This window comes from Jaculus jaculus, chromosome 2 (assembly GCF_020740685.1).
Source record: "Jaculus jaculus isolate mJacJac1 chromosome 2, mJacJac1.mat.Y.cur, whole genome shotgun sequence".
Lineage (NCBI taxonomy): Eukaryota > Metazoa > Chordata > Mammalia > Rodentia > Dipodidae > Jaculus > Jaculus jaculus.
The window spans coordinates 156,799,441-156,824,619 of NC_059103.1; the positions used below are offsets into that span (position 1 = coordinate 156,799,441).

The 25,179-nt window shown below is 38.6% G+C and overlaps 1 protein-coding gene and 1 pseudogene across 1 annotated transcript; both read right to left on the minus strand.

Annotated features, from left to right (window-relative positions):
• Nucleotides 1–6,151: 6,151 nt before the first annotated feature.
• Nucleotides 6,152–22,952, minus strand: LOC101603972 (solute carrier family 7 member 13). Its single transcript, XM_004657019.2, has 4 exons — nucleotides 22,153–22,952; nucleotides 15,837–15,968; nucleotides 9,695–10,056; nucleotides 6,152–6,666 (listed from the first exon to the last, which is right to left on the minus strand). Exons 1-4 carry the CDS (start codon nucleotides 22,835–22,837, stop codon nucleotides 6,391–6,393), a joined length of 1,455 nt encoding a protein of 484 aa, XP_004657076.2. The 5' UTR covers nucleotides 22,838–22,952; the 3' UTR covers nucleotides 6,152–6,390.
• Nucleotides 7,441–7,946, minus strand: LOC123458777 (annotated as a pseudogene).
• Nucleotides 22,953–25,179: the final 2,227 nt, after the last annotated feature.

The following is a 25,179-nucleotide window of genomic DNA, read 5'->3' on the forward strand; positions in this document are numbered from 1 at the left end:
TAGTTCCAGGAGTGACTAAGATTTTGCAAGGTGAAGCAGGGTTGTAATCCCTGTATGGGACCCAGTAATGCCATTGTGTGGAACTATGAAGATGAGCCTGGGTTATAATGGAGAACTGAGGAGTTTAAAGACGCCAGGACTGTGAGGTGGCTCCCAAGGAGAGTCGCTGGTTCAGGATAAAGTTTTCCCCAGTCTGTGAGCTGACCCTCTAGAGAGGCAGAATTGGAAACCCAGAGGTTTTATCACTAGATACAGATATACAACTTGAAACTGCAGATTTTTAAATATTTATGTAATTATTTATTTGAGAGGGAGAGAAAGAAGGAGAGACACAGAGAGAACAGGCATGCCAGGGCCTCCTACTGTACCACTTAGTGCATCTGGGTACTGGGTAATCAAACCTTGGCCATCAGGATTTGCAAGTAAGTGCCTTTAACCTGAGCAACCTCTCCGGTCTAAAGTGGTGCAAGTGTCTAGTGTTTGGTATTTTCTACTGATTTTTTTTTTTTTTCTTGAGGAAGAGTCTCACTTTAGCCAAGGCTGTCCTAGAACTCACTCTATAACCTGAGGCTGGCCTCATTCACAGTGATCTTCCTACCTCAGCAGCCTAAATGCTGGGAATAAAGGCATGTACCACAGTACCTGGAAGAAATGCAAAATTTTGATGTTGACCTGCTGGTTATTGATCTTTCACTGGTCCAGTCTATCCTTCCTATGCCTCAGTTTGTTCAATGGAAATGTTTATTTTGTGCCATTACACGTTGTAAATATGTAACTTGTGTTTTGATTTTTCATGGCTAACAATTAAGAGACTTTCATGAATCTCAGATGACTCTTTGGTATTTTGAACAGTGTTAAAGTTGGTAAAGCTGATGGTACTTTGAAATTGGACTGAGTGCAGTGTACATCACGAGGCGATCATGTGACCATGTGCATCAGGGGAAGAATGTGGTGATTTAAATTTACATGGCCCCATGGCCTCAGAATTTTATTTTTGTTTTTAGAAGTAGGGTCTCACTCTGGCTCGGGCTGACCTGGAATTAACTATGTACTCTCAGGGTAGCCTTAAATTCATGGGTGATCCTCCTACTTCTGCTTCCCAAGTGCTGGGATTAAAGGTGTGTGCCACCACGCCTAGCTTGTGATATTTCTGATTAAGTTTCCTACTTAGTTTCTAGCATGTGGAGCCCTGATGGAGGAGGTTTGTCCCTGGAAGTGAGCCAGATTTTTCCAAAATTTTGAAGCCATCCCTGGAATCTTTAAATAAACACTTTTTCCCACATACTGCTTTTGGTTAGGTGTTTGTCCCAGCCATGAGAATGTAACAGTAACCCCTCAAATGAGAGAGAACATGCAGTATTCCTCTTTAGCTGTCTGGCTTATTTCCCTCACATAAGGTCTTCCAGTTCCACCCATTTGGCTACAAATGACAATATTTAATTCCTCCTTATGAGTAAATAATATTCCATTGGACACATAATTGTCCACAATAATTTTTAATTATTAAATATATTGAAAGTAACTTCAAGTTTGAGATGAAAGATTGAAGATCAGATCAGCCAAAATAAATAAATAAATGTTTGGCTTAGGAGATGGCTCAGAAGCCAATGGCACTTGCTTACAAGAATGCCAGCCAAATTCAACTCCCCACCACCTATACAAAGTAGTGGGCTAGCTAGACTGATGCATGTAATATAAAGTGGCAAAAACAAAATAACAACAGTGACAGAAAGTGAAATGTGGGGAAAGGACAAGCACCCCAGGATTTTCTTCATCCGCCATACATGCAACATGGCATGTACATGCCTATACACATCCACACATTCTTGCACACACACACACACACACACACACACACACACACACGAAGAATAATGCAAACATCATCCTTCCCTGATTAGACTAGCTTGCAACTCTAGCCAGAGTCTAAACCTGACTCTTCAAGATGGTAATGAGGAATAGACACTGTGTTCTCTGTACTTCACAGTTAGTCTTATTTTCTGGAAGTTTTTGGTAGGATTATTTCCCTCATATCAGTGGGCTCTTTCTGGGCCTATGCAAATATCCCTGACCCACAAATCAATTATTTAAACCTAACTAATAAAGTTCATCATAAATGATGCCCAATTTCTATAAAAAACCAAGGATAGACTTGTACTCAATGCATAAAAGTCCTGGTTTTGGGTGTCACACTGACAACCCCTTTGGGGCCCCTCTCTGCTACAGGGAGCTTTTACTGTCACTTCTCAATAAAATTTTCTTGCTTGCCCCTTTACTGCCTGCATTCATTATTCTCCATGATCATAAGGAAATAAACTCAATTCCAACCCAGAAAATCAGTAACACCAATACCATAAAAATAAATATATAATCTCAAAGTTTCCAAGAGGGGTGATCACCAACCACATATAACTGATTAAAAATGATACTGGGGCTGGAGAGATGGCTTAGTGGCTGAGGCATTTGCCTGCAAAGCCAAAAGATCCCTGTTTAATTCTCCAGGACCCACATAAGCCAGATGCACAAGAGAGCGCATGCATCTGGAATTCTTTTGTAGGGGCTGAAGGCCCTGACATGCCCATTCTCTCTCTCTTCCTCTTTATCTCTCTCAAAATAAATAATAAATATAAATATAATAAAATATATTTTTAGAAAATGATACCATTCTATAAGGCTTAGCCATAGAAAATAGACAAGAATAAAGCAATCTAAAAATTTGATTTATTACAGGAAGGGGAGGGATAGAAGTAGATGAATTGAGATTCAGAGAAACATAGAAACATAACTTGTTATCTATGATCTAAATGTCTGCTTAGAAAATAAAAAATCTTTGATCATCTAATTAAATGAGTGAGAAGATAGAGGGTATTTGAGTATGAGGTGGGAAATTCTCATCATATAATACATACATGTATATATTATTAAAAAGTAAACTTAATTAAAAACAATTTAAACATAAAGATGGCCACCAGTTAGTCAGATACAAGGTCAACACACAAAAAAATGGCTGTCCCAAATGCCACTAGTAATTAGTTTTCAAAATCATAGCAAATTTGGGCTGGAGAGATGGCTTAGTGGTTAAGCGCTTGCCTGTGAAGCCTAAGGACTCCGGTTCGAGGCTTGGTTCCCCAGGTCCCACGTTAGCCAGATGCACAAGGAGGCGCACACGTCTGGAGTTCATTTGTAGTGGCTGGAAGCCCTGGCACACCCATTCTCTCTCTCTCCCTCTATCTGTCTTTCTCCCTGTGTCTATCGCTCTCAAATAAATAAATAAAATATGAACAAAAAAAACAATTTTAAAAAATCATAGCAAATTATAGAATCTTATTAATAATTATTAAAAATATATGAAATATGTAAGAATACATAAAAATTTGTAATAGTTCATTGAAGACATAAAAGTTATCAAATAAATGGCAGAACAGAATTGAAGAGAAAGAAGAAGCACTGGCCTATCTAAGCTCTTCTTGAACTAATCAGCAAAATCAAGAAACAAAAATGTAAATTTGAGCAGAGTCTGAAATAGCATGTGAAAACACTAATAACCCTGAAACATTTTTTTTAGAAATCCAATGCAAATTAACGTTCCCTACTTTATATCAAAGCAATGTCTAATACATGCATGATCATTCTTTTCCTAGGGCTGTTATAACAAAGAGCTACAAACTGAGTGGCTGGCTGGAGATCCAAGAACCATCAGTGTTATAGTTCAAGTTCCGAACTGTCTGCTGACAATTCCCTCTGGCCAATGGAGCAGGGGTGAGGTAGGGTGTTGGCCTTTGGTTGCAGTTAGCTTCATGTTGCTGGGGAAAACACCTGACCACAAGCAGCTTTCAGGAGGAAAGGGTATGTTTCAGGCTTACTAAATCCAGGAGAACACCATCAGTGGCAAATGCAGCTGGCTCACTTCCAGAAACCCAAGCAGAGAGACACCTCCAAAAGCCAGCACTACAAAACAGCCAGCACCAAGAACAGCCAGACCTCCAAATGCTCTGAACATACCTAGGAGTGCTAGGCTGAAAACTTATCCCTAAATACAACTTAGAGCTGGACTGAAGATCTGACCCCAGTGACTTACTTTTTCCCCAGTAGAGTTCTACCCACTGGAGACTCATGTTTCAAGCCTGAGTCTATGGGACCATACATTCAAGCTACCATACATTTCTTTGTTCTATTCAGGCAAACTTTTCAACTGACTGGATGAGGCCCACTTATATTAGAGAGAGAAATGTGGTTTACTCAAAGTCCACCTATTTAAATATTAATCTCATCCCCAAAACATTTTTATAAAAACATCCAGAATAATGTGCCGCTAAATGTCTGATCATTGTGACTCTTGGCACTTGATAACAAAATAATTGACCAACCTAAGTCAGGAATGATGGCACTATCCTGTGACCCCATCTATCTGCAGCCCTTGCTATTCAGCAGGCTGGTGAAGGAGGAGCCTGAGCCCAGAAACTCAAGGTCAATCTTGGCAAATATATTCAATCCCTATCTCATAAAGAAGAGGAAGAGAAGAAGAAGGAAGAAAGAAAGTAATAGTAGAAGAAAGAGTAACCACCGCTCACATTTGACAAGAACTACCTGTGAGGCAAGAACAGAGCTGGCCAACAAAAGCAACTTGCCATCTTCCAACACTGTGTCTCTTTTCTGAAAGTACACCCCCTTACCCGCAATCCTTTAAAACTATTTATACTAAGTAGATAACTTTGTGAGGGGTACATGTGTATATGATATGTTGCTGTATATGGGCACACATGTGCCACGGTGCTCATGTCAAGGTCAAAGACAGCCTCAGAGTATTGGTTCTCACTTTCCAAACTTGAAGGTCTGTCTAGTTGTTTGCCTCCAGCTTGATTCCTCACTGACCTGCAGCCCAAACATATGGAGTCTTCAGTAACAAGGTCTTACCATCTAGTTCTGGTGGGAAACCTGAGAGCCTTTACAATAGCCTGCAATGTTTTGGTGGCATCAGAGGCCTCCCTGGCCAACAACTCCCTGGAAGGTATCCCACTTCTGACACGAATTTTTCTAAAAACAATATATGTTGTCTGGGCACAATATTATCTACTTCCACAGGATACATGTTCCCAAACTCTTTTTTAACATACATATTATTGGCCAGAAAATAAGAAGGTTTCTATATGACTTATTAACAATATCCTTGATTTTTATTAACTCTCTTTTACATCCCTTCCTCTCCTCCATCCTCTATCCTGACCCTACTTAGACCATTCCACCCCCAGTCTTCTGCCCCACTACTTTAAATATCTACTCTACCCTCCCCTTCAGCCTTCTCCTCATGTCCATGTCTCCTAGCCCTTTTCTAGATTTTTGGTCTTTACTGCTGACTTTTGTTCCAATTCACATACTATTCCCGGGGCTGTAAGCAACCCAGATGGAAGGATGGAATTGGAAGTCCAGAGACTTGTCACTCATTATAGAAATTGTACTTGTAGCTGAAGAATTTGTTGTCTGGCATGTGGGTTTCAGATCTTGTACTGGTTACATATTTATTTGCTATGCACAATGTCAACATTTGGTGTGCGTTTACTCTGTGCCATTATGTATTTTTGATTTTACCACTCACAATTAAAAGATCTTGGACTATGGGAATGTTTGAACGGTGTTGGGACTGACAAAATAATGTTGGACTGAATAGATTGCATTTAATACCATGCATGGTCATCAGTTTATGGTGGCCAGAAACAGAAGGTGGTGGCTTGAATTAGGTGAATGAACTCATGTGTTTTGAATGGCTTGGTTCTCAGGCAAGTTGGGAGGAAAAGCCTTGCTAGAGGAGGTGTTTTGTTGGGGGCAGACTTGGGGGAACAATAGTCAGCTTCCCTTTGCTAGAGCTCAGCTCACCCTCCTGCTGCTGTTTTCAACCTGCTGTGGCAGAGGTGCTGACCATTTTCTCATAACTTGCTTCCCCCTGCCATCATGGAGCTTCTGCTGAAAACTGTAAGCCAAAGGAAATACCCTCCTCCCCACCAGCTGTTGTTGGTCAGAAGCTCCACCTAGCAATGAGAAGGTCAATGAAACAAATTCAAATCTAAAAATTAGTTATTTTTTTTCATAGCAACACCAAAAAGACACAAGAATGAGAATATTCTATATTTTAATAATTAACTTATAACAAGGGCACTACAAATTCTGTACAAACTAGATGAGCTAGAGAAAAAAAATGGTATAACTGGAAAGTAAGTGACTATATATCATGCTACACAAAATGAGACTTAATTTTTTTTCACAAAACAAAGCAGATATGTAATTATACATAACAATTTCTTTGTGATTAATAGCTGAAACTAACCTGGGTAATTTTATATGTGTTATTTCAGTCCTGATATTATCATCCTTAACATTTTATCTTATGGTGTACACCTAGAAAGCCATGTCTTTTTTTGAAGTTTCTACATCAGGCACCTGTTCATCAGATTCATCAGGGATGCAAATATTAAGCAGTAATTGTAGATAGCATGTCAACTTCTCAAACCAAACCAGCTTCAATTTAAAATGTACTAGAGGAATATAAAAGAGCAGGCCACTGAGGATGAAGAGTATCACGTAGATATAATGCATCTTTGGAGACTTTACCAGTGGTATCAAAACCAAGCATAGAGTGAGGGCAATTGTGATGAATGTGAATGGCAAAAACACCTGAAAAGAAAATAAAAAAAAATAATAATTAGAATTAATATCCATATATGACAGCTAAATATTTATTTAAGCAAAAATAAGATAAAGTGTATGACAGGAAATAGACTGGATAAGGCATTAGATAAACTTACGTAGAACTTACATCGAAGCCAGAATAAAGGGACATGTCAAAGACGGTCCTCTGTGAGGGTATTGGCTGGATGAATGATACCTAGCATTTGACTGTTCTTTAGTGGAAACCATCATTACCATTTACTAGTAATTTGACATCCAGCTTCCCTTGATGGCATGAATGGATTAACAGAAAGTTTCTAAGTCCTACTGAAGGTCCCTACGATCTTCTCTCCAAAATATTTCAAATTAATAAGGAATTCAAGACAAAAACACAACTATGTTTACCCTCTGTTAATCAAGTGAACACTGACCAGTAAGTATGAACTTGTAGATTCAAAAGAAAGCAAATCCAGATACAAAACTTTGGCCAAAACAATTCTCTGTATTTTTATTTCTTTTTTAGCCTCTCTTTATAAATATTTTATTTATTCATTCATTATTTGATTTATTTATATGAAAAAAGAGAAAGAGGCAGATAAAAAGAGATAAAATAGACATGCCAGGGCCATTGCAAATGAACTCCAGACACATGTACCATCTTGTGCATCTTAGCCTCCTTTCATTGACTCATTTTTTTTTTTTTTTTTTACATTTCTGTATCAATTTGTATTTCTGCATGGCACTTTCTACTGGAATCTGTGCTTTTCAAAGTGGTGAGACTTAATTCTCACATCCCATCACTTCCGCATCTTCTGGCTCTATGGAATTCTTGTTTTCTACCTCCAACTGTTTTTTTTTTTTTTTTTTCCTTGTTTGCCTTTTGTTCTTGGTTAAACTGAGCAATCTCTTCATTTTTCTCTGTGATATATTTTAGCAGTGAATTAATCTTCCTGACAAAGAGTTCCATGTCTTCAGTGCTAATTGTGCTTCTTTTATCATATCTGGCAAACATTTCAAGGTCTTTGGCAAAAATTTTGCATTATCAAAAATCACCTCCAAAATTGCTGCAATGGTCCATTTGCTGAACTGCACTTCCTTATCCAAAGCAACCTCACTGCAAAGACAGCCCACAGTGTGGTGAACTGATGCCTTTAGACTCTGCTGGTAAGAGAATCCCTGCTGCTTCTCGGCCTCCTCTTCCTCCATCTCGGCAGAGGGCCCTAGGCCTGCAAGTGGAGAATGAGTGAAGAGGCAGCCCCAACCCGCTGGGCAGGTTTCCCTGTGTGGTGCCTGTGACCTGTTTGTATTTTTGTATTGTAAAAAATTCTTAAAGCACCATCCTTGATGCCTGCTTTATGTTAGGAATACAAGCTTCTACATGCAACACTACTCAGCACTTAGTAAATACTCTTTTTCATTGTGAAAGTCTCAGTATGCAGCCCAGGCTGACAGAATTCATGATCTCACTAACTTAGCCCACAAAATCACTCAGATCACAGGCAGTGCCGTGACATGAGGCTCAAGGCTCACTTTTGATCTGCCTTTAAGAGACATGCATCTGTGCTATTATGATATAGATAATCATACATAATCACAAATTGAGAACCCCTTTAACAGGAGGGTTACTCAGTTGGGGGATAAATAATTAATGCTCTCTTTAACCAATGAGACATCTTGGCTTCTTTTTGATGCAAATGTAAGTTGAATAATATTATAAGTAATAATAGCCATTAATGTCATATTCTGGAAATGTTGCATACCTTTGCTTATAATCTCGTCTAGCCCTCAGAAAGTTAACTCATCATCCTACAGATTACTAAATTTTTAGAATTTTTGAGGGCTGGAGAGCTGGATTTGTGGTTAAGGTGTATGCCTGCTAAGCCTAAGGACCCAGGTTCAATTGCCAATGCCCATATAAGCCAGATGCACATGGTGGTGCATGATTCTGGAATTTGTTTGCTGTGGTATGCCCATTCTCTCTCTTTGTATCTGCCTCTCTCTTTCTCAAGTAAATAAATACATTTTTTATTTTTAGAAAAGAAAAAGTATCTACTCATTAAGGAAAACAAAAAGTTCACAAACTTTGTTCTTAGGTTGCCCTTGCAACTTAGAACCCATCTTCTAATACCCAAAAGTTACATGATAGCCAGAAAGAAGAAGTAGAAGGGAAGACTTCAAAGGAGAGATGGTTGTAAAGTAAGCACAGTCGGTGATGAGGACATTGTTTTCTTTCTCCCAGTCTCATTTCTGATGCATTGCACTTAGTGAGAGGCAAGTACTCTAAAGTGAATACTGAGATTCAACTCTTGTCTTCACTGTATGCTGTGTGACTTTCGGGAAGACAGGAACGTTCGATATCCTATTTCTCATCTTTCTAAAATAAGCATAATAGGCAGGGGTATCCAACATTTGAACTACTGAGGCTAACACAGGATTGTCCAAGCAAAGCTATTAATATGGTATCTACCCACTAAAACTGCCTTATTACACTGATAAACCTCATGCTACCAAGGTTTCACCTTCTCTATGATTAACAAAACCTTTCCTTTCCTACAAAATATATTTTCATCAAGAACGAAGGTAAATAGGAAAATAGCAAAACTGAACAGACAGAATTGGTTTGTGATGAAAATAAGTTTAATCAAGACAGTAAATATCATTCGTGACTTAAGTTTGTCCTTGTATTTCTCATTTGCTTAATCTGCCCTTGACTGGAGAAGACACTGTGTATATTAGTGGCTGCATAAGTCAACCAAAAGAGTCAGGTCAAAAAACTCAGAGTGATTTGTATACTACCCAAAGAACGATCTCTCTTTGTCACAAGCCTTAAGTGGAACCTAAGAGATTTCTTATTGAGGAAAGCCTGTCCACAAGCAATTAAAGTTAAGATAAAGACCAGATTATTCTTACAGATATCCCAATTTGCTGGATAGTAAAATAATACATCACCAAACTTCTGAATATAGTCTTCAAATAAAGCTACATATAGCATTTTCTATTAAACAAAGAAACATTTTACAAAACCCACTTTTACCTTATAAGGTCTATGTAGATTGGGTTCCTGGTACCTCAGTTTCAGAATTCCTACCATCGAAAACAAGGTCCAGATAGAAACCACAAAGTATAGATAGTTTATTAGTTCAATTAGGCTTGTTGCAACAATTGCAAGGGATCCTAGAATGACGTTTAGTAGCACAGGTATAAGTGGAGAAGAGTGAACATTTAATGTACCACATAACAAAGGCAGCTGGCCTTGTTGGCCTGCAAGGTATGTCACTCTTGATGACTCAAGGACAGTAATTATAAGGTTGCTAAATAGTGAGGCAGAAATAGCAAAAGGAACAATCCATGTTAAGTGAGGGAGAATTCTATCAGTCCATGTAATGGCCACAGCATCTGTAGAGAAATAAAAATACACAAAATGTAATGTGCTGAGGATAATTGAATGATAAACCTATAATATTTCACACAGAAAGTACTAACTCGAAATATCTATTATGGAAATTCAATTTTATTTCCTTTAAAGTTAAGTAACATGCATGTGTCTGCTTCAGATACAACACATTGCATAATGTATCATTGTCATTTAAAAAAATTATTCATTTACTCATGAAAGGAGAGAGAGAGAGAGAGAATGGACACACCACTGCCTCCAGAAGCTGCAAACAAACTCCAGACACATGCACCACCCTTGTGCATCTGGCTTTATGTGGGTACTGTGGAGTCTTGTCTTGTAGGCAAGAGCTTTGACCACTGATTCATTTCTCCAGTCTTATCATTTTCATTTTTATACCTTCCCCCAAACTCCAGGAAGCTTTGGATACAAAAATCCTTCATGTCTTTTGTATAAAAATAAAACTTCAGCCAGGTGTGGTGGCACATGCCTTGAATTCCAGCACTCAGGAGGCAGAGGTAGGAGGATTGCCATGAGCTCAAGACCATCCTGAGAGTACATAGTGAATTCCAGGTCGGCCTAAGCTAGAACAAGACCCTACCTTGGAAACCACCCCCCCACAAAATAAAAAATTTCACTCACTAGTAGACACTATATGCTGAGTTTTCACTAAATATTTAATAAATGAACTTATTTGTTAAGTGGCCAGTAAAAGACAGGCTGATTTTCTAAAACTGGCAGTGGGAATGCTGAGATGCTGTCAGAGATAGGAAAGTACAAGGCAGCACCAATTACAGAAAGACACAGTTAGGGCCACAGAGATTGTTCAGTGATTAAGGAGATGGACTGCAAAGCTTAAGAACCTGGGTTTGATTCCCCAGTACCCACATAAAGCCAGATGTATAAAGAAGCACATGCATCTGTAGTTCATTTGCAGTGGCTGAGGCCCTGGCATGCCCATTCTCCCTCTCTCTCTCTCTCTCTCTCTCTCTCTCTCTCTCTCTCTCTCTCTCGCTCTCACTCTCGCTCTCTTTCTCTCTCTCCATTTGTCTCTCTTCTTTCTGTTTCTCTCTGCATGCAAATAAATAAATAAAGTATTTTTAAAAAAGGAAAACAACACTCAATTAGGAACCAAATTTGCTGTTCAGTCTCCTATGCACAATGCATAGGGAGCTCTATAGCAACAAGGAACTATGGGGTCCCGAGTGGAGAATATAGCTCCAAAGCAGTATACTTCCCTATCATCTACCATGAGGTCCTGTGTTCAATACCTAGCATGTACTCCAAAAGTTATATGGCTAAAATGTTGTGTTGAAATTGAAAAATCTGGCTATGGACCAAACTTCAGACAATATTCCGAGTATTTTCCTGTATACTTCAGGGTTAAGAGATCTTATGGACACTGATTTAATATATCAGTATATATGAAAACCATCAATGAAGGAAAATAGTCATCATGCATGGATATCACTTAAGTCCAATTTGTGTTGTGCAGATACATGCTAGGAATGCTAGGACACATTATATTACAAAGAATCCAGTACCCAGTTTTACAGTGGAAGTAGTAGAGCAGATCTAATGTCTCTTGGCAGTAGGTATCCTCTGAAGTTATAATGTTCAACCTAGGTATGTAGGCTATCCAGTGCAAGACACCAGAATGAGGACATAAATGAACCATAGACTTCAAATGTGACCAAAGTAGCACAGCATCAGGAGTTGTCATTTTAAGATATTTATTTTTACATAAGTCAGTTAATTAATTTGTATATTTGTGAGTCTTGTACATAGTTCAGGCTATCTTAAAACTCACTATGGCTGGGCGTGGTGGCGCACGCCTTTAATCCCAGCACTCGGGAGGCAGAGGTAGGAGGATCGCCATGAGTTCAAGGCCACCCTGAGATGACAGAGTTAATTCCAGGTCAGCCTGGACCAGAGTGAGATCCTATCTCGAAAAACCAAAAAAAAAAAAAAAAACAACTCACTATGTAACCAAAGCTAGCCTCAAAGTCATGATCCTGTCTCAGTAACCCTAGTACTGGTATTGTAATTGTACACCACCAGGCTCATCTATCAACCCATTTTAAATAGCCTTTGGTGGTCCATAGCTTGTATCTTAGGTATATCCCACACTACTTGGTATTATTATAATACCTGCTGTATCAGTTCTTATTCATTTCAAATAAGGCCTTGCTGGTTGCTCCTCCTGAACACCATACCTTGATGTTCAGATAGCTACAAATATTTCCTTCTCTTTCTCAGGCTACAAAGAAAATTCTCCTTCACTTTATCAGTAGACATTTAATAATCATGATTTGTGGTAATGAGGAGGATTTTGAACACTTCTGAAATCATTGGTTAGCCAAAATTATATATACTATTTCTGCATAACATCCCAAAAGTATTGCTTTGTTTCCCTTTTTGTACTCCTTTTCACACTTTCTTATTTGAAAATGTCATATATACTTTAGGTAAAAAGTGAAATAACACTGATATATATAAGGCAAAAAGTGAATATCCCTCTCAACTCCAACTTGTCATTCAATTCCCAAATGTAGCTAGTATTAACATTTGCTTTCATCTTTCCCTAAATTTTAAATTATACTATATAAATAAATGTCCATGAGGACTATATACGTGAGTGCACATGTGGGTGTGTGATAGTGCCTATTGGTATGATGGTACTGGTGTAGGTGAAACCTAAGGCTTGCTTTTGTTTACTTCCAAGGTGTCACAATCATATCAGTGTACAGACATCCATTCCAGTAAATTCTCAGTATTCTTTTAGATAGCCATAAATTACCTATTCATTATGCATTGGTAGTTGGTAAACTATTTTCCAATTTTTGTCAATTGACAGAATGCTTTAAAGTTGTGCTTGGTGATGTATGCTTGGTGATGATTCAGTTCTCATAAGACTGAGGCAGGAAAATTGCAGTTCCAAGCCAGCTTGTGCCTGTTTGGTTCCTATCTTTTATTGGTTCATTTTTTCCTTGTTATGCCCAATGCCATCTTTTGCAATGTGAATGTTTATTCTGTGTCATTGTGAGTTTTTTCTTTGTTTTTGTTTGTTTGTTTTGTTATTGTTGTTGTTGTTGCTCAGTTAGCAGACCTTGGACTATGAATATATTTGAACAGTGTTGGGACTGATAAATCTATGAGGACTGTGCTGGTTTGATTCAGGTGTCCCACATAAACTTAGGTGTTCTGAATGCTAGGTTTCCAGCTGATGGAGACTTGGGATCTGATGCCTCCTGGAGGTAATATATAATTGGGGGAAGTCTTATGGGTGTTACAGCCAGTTTCCCCTTGCCACCATTTGGCACACTCTCCTGTTCCTATTGTCTACCTAATGTCCAGGATGAGATTTCCACCCTCTGCTCATGCCATTATCTTCTTCTACAATCATGGAGATTCCCCCTTGAGCCTGGAAACCAAAATAAACTTTTTTTTTTTCCACAAGTTGCTCTTGGTTGGGTGATTTTTACCAGCAATGTGAACCTGACTGCAACAGTAATGTTGGTACTGAGAGTGGGGTTGGTGTTAGACACCTGACTATGGGGCTTTGGCTGTTTAGAGTTGATTTTCAAGAGGAATGTAAAAGGATGTGAAACCTTGGATTAAGAGACTCCCTGCAGTACAATAAGTACAGCTTGATGTAATATTCTGGTCAGAGGTAAAAGACCTGAGTGCAGTAAGAACTATGGACTGTGAGGTTTGGCTTACAAGGGTGAAAAAGAACTTTGCCTGGACTGAGCTAGAAGCAGTTTATGTGACAGGCTTGCTGTTATGCCTGAGTCCTGAGAATTTGTGCAGGGTTGCCTTGCATAGAAATAGACTGATGTGAGCAGATGGTTATGGCCCTGAAAAAAAAAAAAAAAGAAATCTTTGGGCTGAAACTGCTGCCCAAAGCTGCAATTGTATGAGAGATTCCAGCTGACTTGCACTGGGACAACAGAAAGAATATAGACTCTTTTGAAAGGGCCTAAATGCTCAAGGAATGTTCTGTTCTTCAAAGTCTGCTTTATTCCCCCCTGGATTAACAAATTGGCACCATACCTGGTATTGTGGAGTATAAGAAAGGCAGAAAAGAGAGGGTCATTGAGTTTGCAATGTGGTCTTGTGTTTTGGAAATAGCCATGGGAAGTGTGAAGCAGGTTTGCTGGATGCCTGCATGGAGACCCGATGGGGCCATATGGATGGACCATGGGTTGCAGAGGAGACCCACTGGAGATGCCGGGACCATGAGATGGCTGCCAAGGAGAACTGCCATCCCCAGATGAAGTTTTTCAGGACTGTGAGTAGCCTAGCTGGAAGGGCAGAATTGCAACTCCAGAGACTTGATGCTGGTTAGAATTATTGGGATTGGAGATTTGTCACTGGCTAGAGTTGTTGGACTTGGAGCTATAGAGTTTTATGTTTGCCCTTTTTAAATCATGTATTGGTTGAATATTTCTTTGCCATGCCTAATGGCATCTTTTGCAGTATAAATGTTTGTTCTGTGCCATGGGTTTGGGGGAATTTTTTGGTATTATGGCTTAGTTAAAAGATCTTGAATTATGGGGATGTTTGAGCATCATTAGGATTGATAAAAACTATGGGGGCTTTTAAAAGTTGGACTGGCCGGGCATGGTGGCACACGCCTTTAATCCCAGCACTTGGGAGGCAGAGGTAGGAGGATCGCTGTGAGTTCAAGGCCACCCTGAGACACCATAGTGAATTCCAGGTCAGCCTGGGCTAGACTGAGACCCTACCTCGTAAAAGCAAAAAAAAAAAGTTAATTAAAAGTTGGACTGAATGAATCCCATTTTACATCATGGATAGTTATCAGGTTATGGGGACCAGGGGCAGAATGTGGTAGTTTAATTCATGTTCCCTCATAAACTTAGGTGTTCTGAAGTCTAGGTTCCCAGCTGATAGAGATTTGGGAATTAATACCTCTTGGAGGCAGAGTATTGTCAGAGGTAGGCATATTGGTGTTATATCAAGTTTCCACTGCCACTGATTGGCATAATCTCCTATTCCTGTAATCCATCTGATTTTGGCCATCTTGGAGCTCCCCATCAAGTCTATAGGCCAAAACAAAGCCTTTTATCCTATGAGCTATTTTCAGTTGGGTGCTTTATGTCAGCAAAGTGATTGTAACTGCAACAAAGTCTCCCTGTGTATTCTAGACAAGCTACAAACTGACAGTCCTCCTATGTCACCTTCACAAGTGCCTCCCATGTGCCAACACACCTGCCATAGGGTCTTATTCTTTATTATACAGTCTGGGATTTAAGATGGGAAAGTTAATCAAAATTTTAATACATTTCAGGCCCTTTACTAGTATAAAAATTTATAGTGATTGATGATAAATAATATTATCTTACACATTAACAATGTTAATTGCATTTATCAATTTATTAGTAGTATTTGTATTTTCTCTCTCAACTGCTAATGGCTGCATTTCAAATGTATTATTCCTAGGGCTCCCTAGATTACTAAGAATCAAATATTATGAAAGTGCCAACAGATGTGATAAACAGCTGTATACTGTCACTCTGAGGTGGTCATGACAAGGACCACTGATGTTGAGTGTGATGTGTATCATTCAGCAGCACAGCTTTTCCATATTATCAGAAAAGGTAGAGAAAATGCATGTGCCTCTCTTCGCAGCTAACTCATACTTGCTGGCACACTGTTGCCAGAAAACAGTGAGTTGACTCTATGGAGAGAGCAGTAGAGAGTAAGCAGCAATCCCATACTTAAGTAGTACTGAAAACTTTGCCATCTGTGTACACACCTGAAGAAAGAATTTCCCTGGGTGTCAGGACCGTCAGGTAGGAAATGTTGGCAAGTAAATACACCACAGTGACCAGCGGGATTGCAGTAAATATGCATTTAGGAATTGTCCTACTGGGTTTCTTCAGCTCTCCTACAATACATTAAAAAAAAATCATATTAGGGTAAGAATTTCTTTCTTTTTTTTTTTTAAAGAAAGTACTTCTTTTTTTTTAATTTATTTATTTGAGAGCGACAGACACAGAGAGAAAGACAGATAGAGGGAGAGAGAGACAATGGGCACGCCAGGGCTTCCAGCCTCTGCAAATGAACTCCAGACGTGTGCGCCCCCTTGTGCATCTGGCTAACGTGGGACCTGGGGAACTGAGCCTCGAACCGGGGTCCTTAGGCTTCACAGGCAAGCGCTTAACCGCTAAGCCATCTCTCCAGCCCAAGAATTTATTTCTTAAATTAATGTAAGTTCTTCATCTGGGGATAGAGAGATGCCTCAGTAGTTAAGAAGCTTGCCTGAAAAGCCTAAGGATGTGGGTTCCATTCTCAAGTACCCAAGTAAATCCAGATGCACAAAGTGGTGCATGAATCTGGAGTTTGTTTGCAGTGGCTAGTGGCCCTAGTTTATCTATTCATTCTCACTTTCTCTCGCTCTCATTCTTTCTCTTTCTCTCTCTCTCTTTCTCTCTCCCTGTCTGCCTTTCTTTCTCTGCTTACAAACAAATAATTAAAACAGAACTAAAAAATTGTTCATCTGGGAAACTTCCAGTTAAGATGGCGCCATAGGTACCACGGCAAAGCAGCCTGGGGGGGTGGGGGGAAGACCAAAAAAACTCAGCAAAATACACACTTTTACTAAAAAGTGAGGTGTATAGGAAATTGAAGCAGCAGTGGAGAAGTAGAAGAGATTCAGAGCATCCAGAGCCAGTGCAGGCTGGCAAAAGCGGCCCCGGCAGCTCTGCCAACCGCGGGAGTACACCAGAAAGCCACCAGGCTCAGCTCAAGGTGCAGGAAAAGCCAGGTGAGGGGAGCTTCCACTCATACCGGAGCTCTCCGCAAGTCAGGAAACATGAAGGGAGCAACGGAGGAGCAGACCACAAGGTAGAAGAACATGTGGAACAGCGAGAGAACTAGAGCAGCTGCAGCTCTCTCCCCTCCCCCACTGCCTGAGCCCAGCCCCAGTGAACAGGGCAGCAGTCCCAGGACCAGCCACCAACTTGGGTCAACAGTGGGACCCAGGCAGGAGCAGAGTCCGGCAGCAACATCAGAGGCACCAGCACCGGTAACAGCGGCCCCAGCAGCAGCAGATCCAGTAGCGGCAGCAGCGGCAGATCCAGAAGCAGCAGCTTCAGTGACAGCAGCAGCTTCAGTAGCAGCAGTGGCTCCAGCAGTGGCAGCTACAGCAGCAACAGCGCAGGCAGCAGCAGCAGTGGACCCAGCCGCAGCAGCTTCAGCAGCAGCAGCAGCGACAGACCCAGCAGCAGCAGCAGCGTTAGCAGCAGCAGTTCCAGCAGCAGGGGTGCTGATCTGCAGGGCCACACTTGCCAGGCTCGGTTTGCCCCGCAGGAAAAGACAGTGCCCAGCTCCAGAAATCAGAACAGCAGCCCGATGACCCAAGAAGCAACTTGACTGAGACCAAACTCATCCAAGGTAACTGGGATTGCACCAGGGAAGGGTCTCACTTGGTCACAAGCTGACTTGGATCCCTCAACAGACCAGAAATCTTAACCTCTTTGTTGATAGAGGATCTGGTCATTATAATAACTATTCTTGCATACATACTTGGGGATGTTTTTGATTAAATGTGCACAGTGTTTAGTTAAATTTTAGAATCTACCTGTATTTTATTCCACTCAGCCTACTTGAATACTCCCATAGCAGGGAAACTCAACCCCTAGGAACACCTTTGTAGATACTCTGAGAGTCTTAAGAGCCACACCTAACACCTTAAGCTCCTACCCTGAAAATATATAACATCAAAACAATTGATACAGCTAAGAATACCCAGCTAGCTAGAAAATCCAAGCATTAACTTTATCCAAGATGCAAAAATATATACATTATAACACGAGAAACACTAAAAAACAAGACAATATAAATCCACCTAAAAGTATTATTGCATCAGAAATGACCTCCAATGAGAATGAGTTACAGGAAATGCCTGAGAAAGATTTCAAAAGAATGATTGTAAATATGTTCAAAGAGGTCAAAGAACAAATCAAAAGAATCAAAGAGAAAATCAAAGGAATCAAAGAGGGAATCAAAGAAGACACAGGACACCAATTTAATGAAATAAAGAAGGCAATACAAGACATAAATAAGTAAATAGAAATAATAAAGAAAAACCAGTCAGAATTACTAGCAATGAAGAACACAGTTAATGAAATAAAAAACTCTGTAGAAAATCTCACCAGTAGAATGGATGGAGAGGACAGAATATCTAAGCTAGAAGACCAGGTGGCAGATCTAATACAGGCCAACAAAGAGAAAGACAAACTTATAGAAAAGTATGAGTGGGAATTTGAAGATATCCAGGACCCTATGAAAAGATCAAATATAAGAATTCAGGGCATAGTAGAAGGAGAAGAATTCCACTCCAAAGGCATAGTAGGCATCTTCAACAAAATCATAGAAGAAAATGTCCCCCAAATCAGGAGAGAGGTACCAATGCAGATACAGGAAGCCTTTAGAACACCATCCAGATAAAACCTGGAAAGAACCTCTCCTCGCCATATAATCAAACTTCCAAACACACAAACCAAAGAAAAAATATTGAAAGCAGTTAGAGAGAAAAATAAAGTTACCTACAAAGGCAAGCCCATCAGGATTACAGCAGATTATTCAACACAAGCTTTAAAAGTCAGAAGGGCTTGGAGTGATATATTCCAAGTTCTGAAAAATAACAACTGTCAACCAAGGTTACTTTATCCTGCAAAGCTATCCTTTCAAATTGACAGAGAAATAAGGACATTCCATGACAAAAGCAGGTTAAAGGAATATTTGAAGACAAAACCAGCTCTACAGAAAAATTGTTCATCTGTAAAAAATTGGACCAAGTTACCTTTCGGTCCACTCCAGCACAACCTACACATAAACACACACACACACACACACACACACACACACACACACACACACACACATACACAAACACATACATATGCACAAACACACACAAATACATACACAGGCACACTGCTACACATCTATCTGAATTTTATGCTAAATTAAAATGTCTATGACCATGCTGTTCTGAATACCCCTTATCTCATCTAAATAAGAACTGTAGTAACTTTTACCTGCAAAGGGTAATATTTCTGAAGACACAAGAATGTAAAATGAAATGTGCACTCATGATTCCTGATCCCCTTGGAAAACTCCATGAACAAAAGTGCATAAGTTTAATCTGTGAACAAAAGCTACTTAACTGCAAAGTTAGATGCTGACATATCACTATTTCATATGTAAAAGTAGTATTTAGAATTCTTACTTTAATTTGATTAGGAAATGAACTATTGTAGCACACACTGAAATTCCTCCAGGTGTTGTTTACTCTCAGCTACTAGCAATAAATCCTATATTAGTTAATAAGTTAGCAAGTGTTATAGATATTTTTCAGCAGATATTATTATCTATAAAAAATCATCTCTGGCACTAGAAAAAGAAGAAACTGGCTCAAGTAGAAGCCAGATATAATAAATAACATAATATATTAAAATACAACATAATACAAATAGAAAGACTCATTTTTCTTGTCCCTGAAATTTCAGTGATTTATTAAATTGTAAATTATTCAAAAAATATATAAAAGCCTTATATTCTCAATACCTTTATTCTTCATGATAGTACTAAATTTTCATTTTATTATACCCCAAAGCAAGAGCTTAATGTTTCAAAAGTTTTAGGTAGCAACAAGTTTCATCAAAGTACTCCTATGAGAAATGGAAGATACAGATCTATTTCACATTTTCTGCCACTTGGTTCTCAATTTGGAATTTGAAGCATTGTGTCACCAAACATGAAAGGATATTACTATTAATAAATCAAAAGAGGATGCTAGACACTAAAAACATGCTATTCAAACAATTTACACTTGGGCAACAAAAGAACCACATGGTAATATAAATAGATTACAACTCAATTAACAGAACCTAATCAGTCTTTTAAGAGCTACAGATTGGGACATCATGCCCAGAGACATATTTTCCCCAAAAAATAACTAAGTACTGCTCCCACAATGCATAAACTACAACCCCATAGGGAATACCTGCAACCCTACCGAGGAGCATCCTCAAAAGAATGGGGCAGGGAGGAGGGAAAAGTTGATACCTATACATGATATATTCATACGAAGCATCTTGTTAATAAAAATAATAAACTTTTTAAAAATAATTTAAAATATCTTACTTTTTAACTCAGTGCAAATTGACTTTTATCAATGATAAAAAGTCACCAGTGCCACCTCACTGAACAAATGAAATGTCCCTGGTGTATCCTCAGAGTCATCAATTCTAAACCACTTAATCACAGGCGTACCCCCTCTCTTGGAACATGTGGCTTTTCTTCATGATTTTCTAAATCTTCTCTTGGCTTCTTCAGCAGATCTACTTTCTGTACCAAATGGCTGAAAGTTGACATTGACATCCAATCTCCCTCACCATGCTTAACTTTTTCCTATATGTGCTTGCTTTGGTATATTTTCATTCATTAAAGTGACTTGTCATCAGGTGGAAATAATTTTTGGTCACTGAAAAATACATATTATATCTTATACACACCCTCCATGCTTCTGGACTTAACTCATATTTTTCTGTGACTAGAATTTCTTTAGTTCAATTGGAATTGCTATCTTTTATGTTCAATGACAATGAAAAGTGACCATTACTTCTGCTGAACTTTCATAATAATTGCATCTTTCCTTATGACCATGCATTAAATATTGTCATTATTAGTTTTTAAGCCACAGACATGTCTTAAGTGATGAGCATTCTACAGATTAAAATACTATATCCAGAGAGGAACAGATACTTGTAATGGTTGGGAAGTGGGAAGGCTTGTAGGATTAAAGGAAAATATTGTTTACGAGTCTAATCATATTTAACATAAAAAACAGAGCTGGCAAAAACATTGAATTTGAGAAAAATGACATAAGTGAATGTGAAAAGACAGTACAAAGGTAAGAGGAGAAGGATATAGAGTTCAAGTACAGAAAGTGACCTTGAAAATGAAAAGTAGAACTTTTTTTCTCCTGATATTTCTCCTGAAGCAAAAGTTACTAAATTTAGCCACAGAGCAATCAAGGATATCTACGATTCTTTCCTCCTTAAAACATGGGAGTCTAATACCAGTGAAGTACAAGATCCAGCACCTGATGCTCTGCTCTGAGGCTAAAGTCAGCCAAGAAAGTAGCCTTTCACCTGGGCACTCCCTCATCTCAGCAGCACAGCATTGCGATAGTAACCAAGGAGACCTGAGGCAGAGGGACCAGTTTCACCTCAAGTGCCTAGGATCCCCAGGCTGAAGGGTGGTGAAAGAAGGAAGTCTTCTTAGGACTTTATTATAACTGTTACAGGGGATAACCCTGAATACTTCTTTGCATTTTGGCTAGTTTTCATATGAAAAAAGTTCAATGCAATTGGATGACAGCTCCTATAATGTATACATAAAGGATATACTTTCATCATTCCTTTTAAATATTCCATGAAAACCAACTAAATGTCAAATCAATGGGCTTTTCTGTTGGTGTTTGTTTTTATTCTCTTGTGGTGCTGGAGATAAATCCAGACCTTCATGCATTCTAGGCAAGCACTCTACCATGTAAATGTATTCCCAGCCTAAATTTGATTTATTATGTGACTCTTTAATATTACATCCATACATAAAGAAAAAAGTTATAATAAAATTTTAAAAATTAATTGCAAAACTAAAACTTATAACTGTACTTAAGTGCCTGAGTCATACCAACTCACAATACAAACACTGAATTCACAGTTTCTTAAGAAGGATTATGTCTACAATCTAGCATTCATACATTAATAGAAAGGAAATTACATTAATTGAGAGGTGGCCCATTTTTGTTCCCAGAAAAGAAAGCTGAAAAGAGAAGCTATTCAATAAATAATAAGTTATTGTATGAGGAAGGAAAATAATTAAGTGTAAGTAAAGTGCAAGGCTGGTGTGTCCTGCCTGATGCAGAAACCACATCAAAGTAGAAGGTAATGAATCATTTATTTAAGACAAAACTCTAAATACAATGGACAGATGTTAATCATGCATACAAGAACCCATTGCTTGGTGTTTTAGTTTCTCAAAAAATTGTTAATTACCTGCTATGCATGTAAAGCATCCTCCACCTGAAAATGCAAAATATCCTTGGAAGATGGCTTCAGTGATCTGAGAGACATCTGGAAGCTCACCATCAAAAGCATGTTGAAGTCTCTCTACATTCTTCTTCTTCCCTCTCACCAGCATGACCACTCCACTTAAGGAAATGATGCTGAGTATTGATATTTTGAGCACAGTGCTCATGGTCTGAAGCCAACTCAACTCTTTTACACCTCTGCAATTCAGAATCCCTACGATCCAGAGCACAGCCAAGGCCAGGCATTTCTTTGGCAGATTTGGGGCAGAGCAGCTGGAGTAAAAGGGGTCAATGCCATACTCTGCCAGCAGCAGAGCTTGGGTAGCAACTAGCCCTGGGCCCAGAAACAAGGAGGTCCAAAGTCTTAAGAATGCAAGTGAGGGGCCAAAGCATCTCTTGATAAAATAGTAGTGAGTCCCACTGTATGGGAAGGTTATACCTATCTCTGCAGTGCAAAGAGTGGAGGTCATGGACAACAGGGCACAGGCAGCCCAGACACAAAGAGAGATCCCCACATTCATGGAAGAGTACTTAAGCACCCCTTTGGGAGAAACAAAAATCCCTGCACCAATTATATTAATTATTAAAAAATTTGTGCACCAGAAATATCCAAGTTCTCTCTTGAGCCGTATTTTCTTTTCTCTATCCATTGTGATTGAAAAACAGTTTAAGTTCTGGATAAATGACTGTTTCTTAATCTCTGCCTATGTTGCTGAAAGGGATGTTCATGGGTACTCTGAAATAAAAGAGCTCTCTCCTTTTTGTTTCCCCTTTATCAAATAAAATCTATTTTCAATAGTTAACTAAGTTTACTTGATGCTTTTAAGTAAAATGAAATAGATTACTCATAAGTTAACTTGAGTTGTCTTTTAATTATTGTCAAAATAAGACACTGAGATTAAAAAGTAGAATTCCTGGAATCTCCTTAATGCAGGTGGGAGCACGTCAGTCTCATAAAAAAATGGAATTTCACAGACAAAGATTAGAGTACAAAGCTTTTCCAAAATCCCTCTTTCTAGAACATTGCTCTAAGTAATGTTCTAAGTATATTTCTTAACTCTTTAAAGAAGTTTGGTTTGCAGGTCATACATTGTTATGTTGTTTGGGGGTTGTTTGGTGTTTTGTTTTGTTTTGCCATGACTCAGAAACAGTTCTATCAGAAATTCCCCCATTTATAAGTGAATTACTCTAAAGTTACCAACTACAATTATTTAACACAGCAGATATTCTAAGACAACAACACCACTTGAAGAAAAAGAATTTCATCCTAAACTTTCTGAAGATGTTCATAGGTCTTCCAAGAAGCTCTGGCATGTTTCTAAAGGTCTTAGGTGCTCTGCACATGTCCAGGGCTGTGAAATGACTGGGAAATAACTGAGTGAATTCCATATGGTAAAAAAATAATTTTTATAATTGCTATGGAAACAAAGATATCCCAAGATAAAAGCTCAAGGAATTCATAAACAGTAGATTTGACCTGTCATCCAACAACACCTGAGATGAAAACCTAAATCCACAGGAAGAAATAGCATACCATCAAAGCTGCTACAAGTACAAATACTAAAAAGACAATAGAAATGTTTTCTAAATATTTTACGCTGTTACCTGATTTAGAAGACTTGTGCTATTAGTCTTCTAATATATTAAGGTATAATTTTAGTTTTAGAATCAAAAAGATATGTTCTCAAGACTTATTTTGCAAATCATGTTTGAATAAGGAGTAGGGTTCAGACACTGAAGATTTTAGATAAAAATATTTTTTCTGGTAAAGAGTTAATAACAGTGAATTGTTTTAAATTTAAAATGCATGATACTGTAAGCCTACAGATTTCTAAAGAAATTCAGTTTGATTATATCTGTCTTTTGTAAAGAGACATGGAATTTACAAAATAATAATCACCATCAACAATAATTAATAAATACAGAGCTTTGTAAGTAAATCGCAACTATCATCATTCATTTTAAAATTCAGTTTTGAAATTTGGAACAGGGCCTTATTATGTAACCCAAGCTGCTCTGCAACTCATACCAATCCTCCTGCCTCAGCCTTCAGAGTGCTGAGCTTACAGATGTGAGCCACCAGGCTCATAAAATGCAGGTTTTTTATTTTTTGTTTATTAATCTGCAAAGAGAAAGAGAAAGAGAGTGAGCACACCAGGGTCTCTAGCCTCTGCAAACAAACTCCAGATGCATGTGCCACTGTGTGCACCTGATCTATGTAGGTACTGGGGAATCAAACCCCCATTGTAAGGCTTTGCATAAAAGTGCCTTATCCAGTGAACCATCTATCCAGCCCCAAATTTAGTTATTAAGGCCAATGCAATAGAATTGATCAAGACAAGCCAGCACACACAGGAAACCTTCTAGGTTTTTATCTACTAATGCATTTCACTCTGAGTAGTCAGAGCTTGACCACACATTACATAATTGGCTAAAATATTAAAATGCAGCAGTTTTTTTGGAAAATTCTAAAGGAACAGAAACTCTGACACTTTTTTCTACCAAAAGAAATAGAATCTTTGGTGTCATGGGTTGGTAACCCATTTGGTCTCACAGACATATGACTCAGGAGTGGGGGCTTACACAGAATGATGTGCTTTTGGAATTTAGGTTCTCTATCTTTTTAACACTTCAACAGAAAGACAGTATATCTATGTCTCTTTCTCTTTACTTATTTATTACAATTCCACCCCTCTTTTATTATAGATCTTTAATCTTTAACTTCATCTAACATTCTTTGAATTTTAGTCTCTGAGACCTCAAGTAGCAGTGTTATTTATTGTAGAACATTGGTGTTGGCTTTGTTAGGGCTGTTTTTAATAAGTCTTTGGATAACACCTCAGACACATGGATTTACATAGTATCTCTAACTGTGGTCATAACTCCTGAAACTGTAATGAGAGGGTAGGCCAGAGGCCATAAAAACCTTCTGTTTTTTTAACCATCTTTTTAACCAGTCTGTGAATGGGTCACTAATTCCTGAGTTTACTAC

Coding starts and splice junctions, on each gene's coding strand:
- LOC101603972 (XM_004657019.2), bottom strand. CDS start 22,837: ATGGATAGAGAAAAGAAAATACGGCTCAAGAGAGAACTTGGATATTTC. Junction 15,969..22,152: donor ATGCTTTACATGCATAGCAG/GTAATTAACAAT, acceptor AATGTATTGTAG/GAGAGCTGAAGAAACCCAGT. Junction 6,667..9,694: donor ATCTACATAGACCTTATAAG/GTAAAAGTGGGT, acceptor TTTTCTTTTCAG/GTGTTTTTGCCATTCACATT.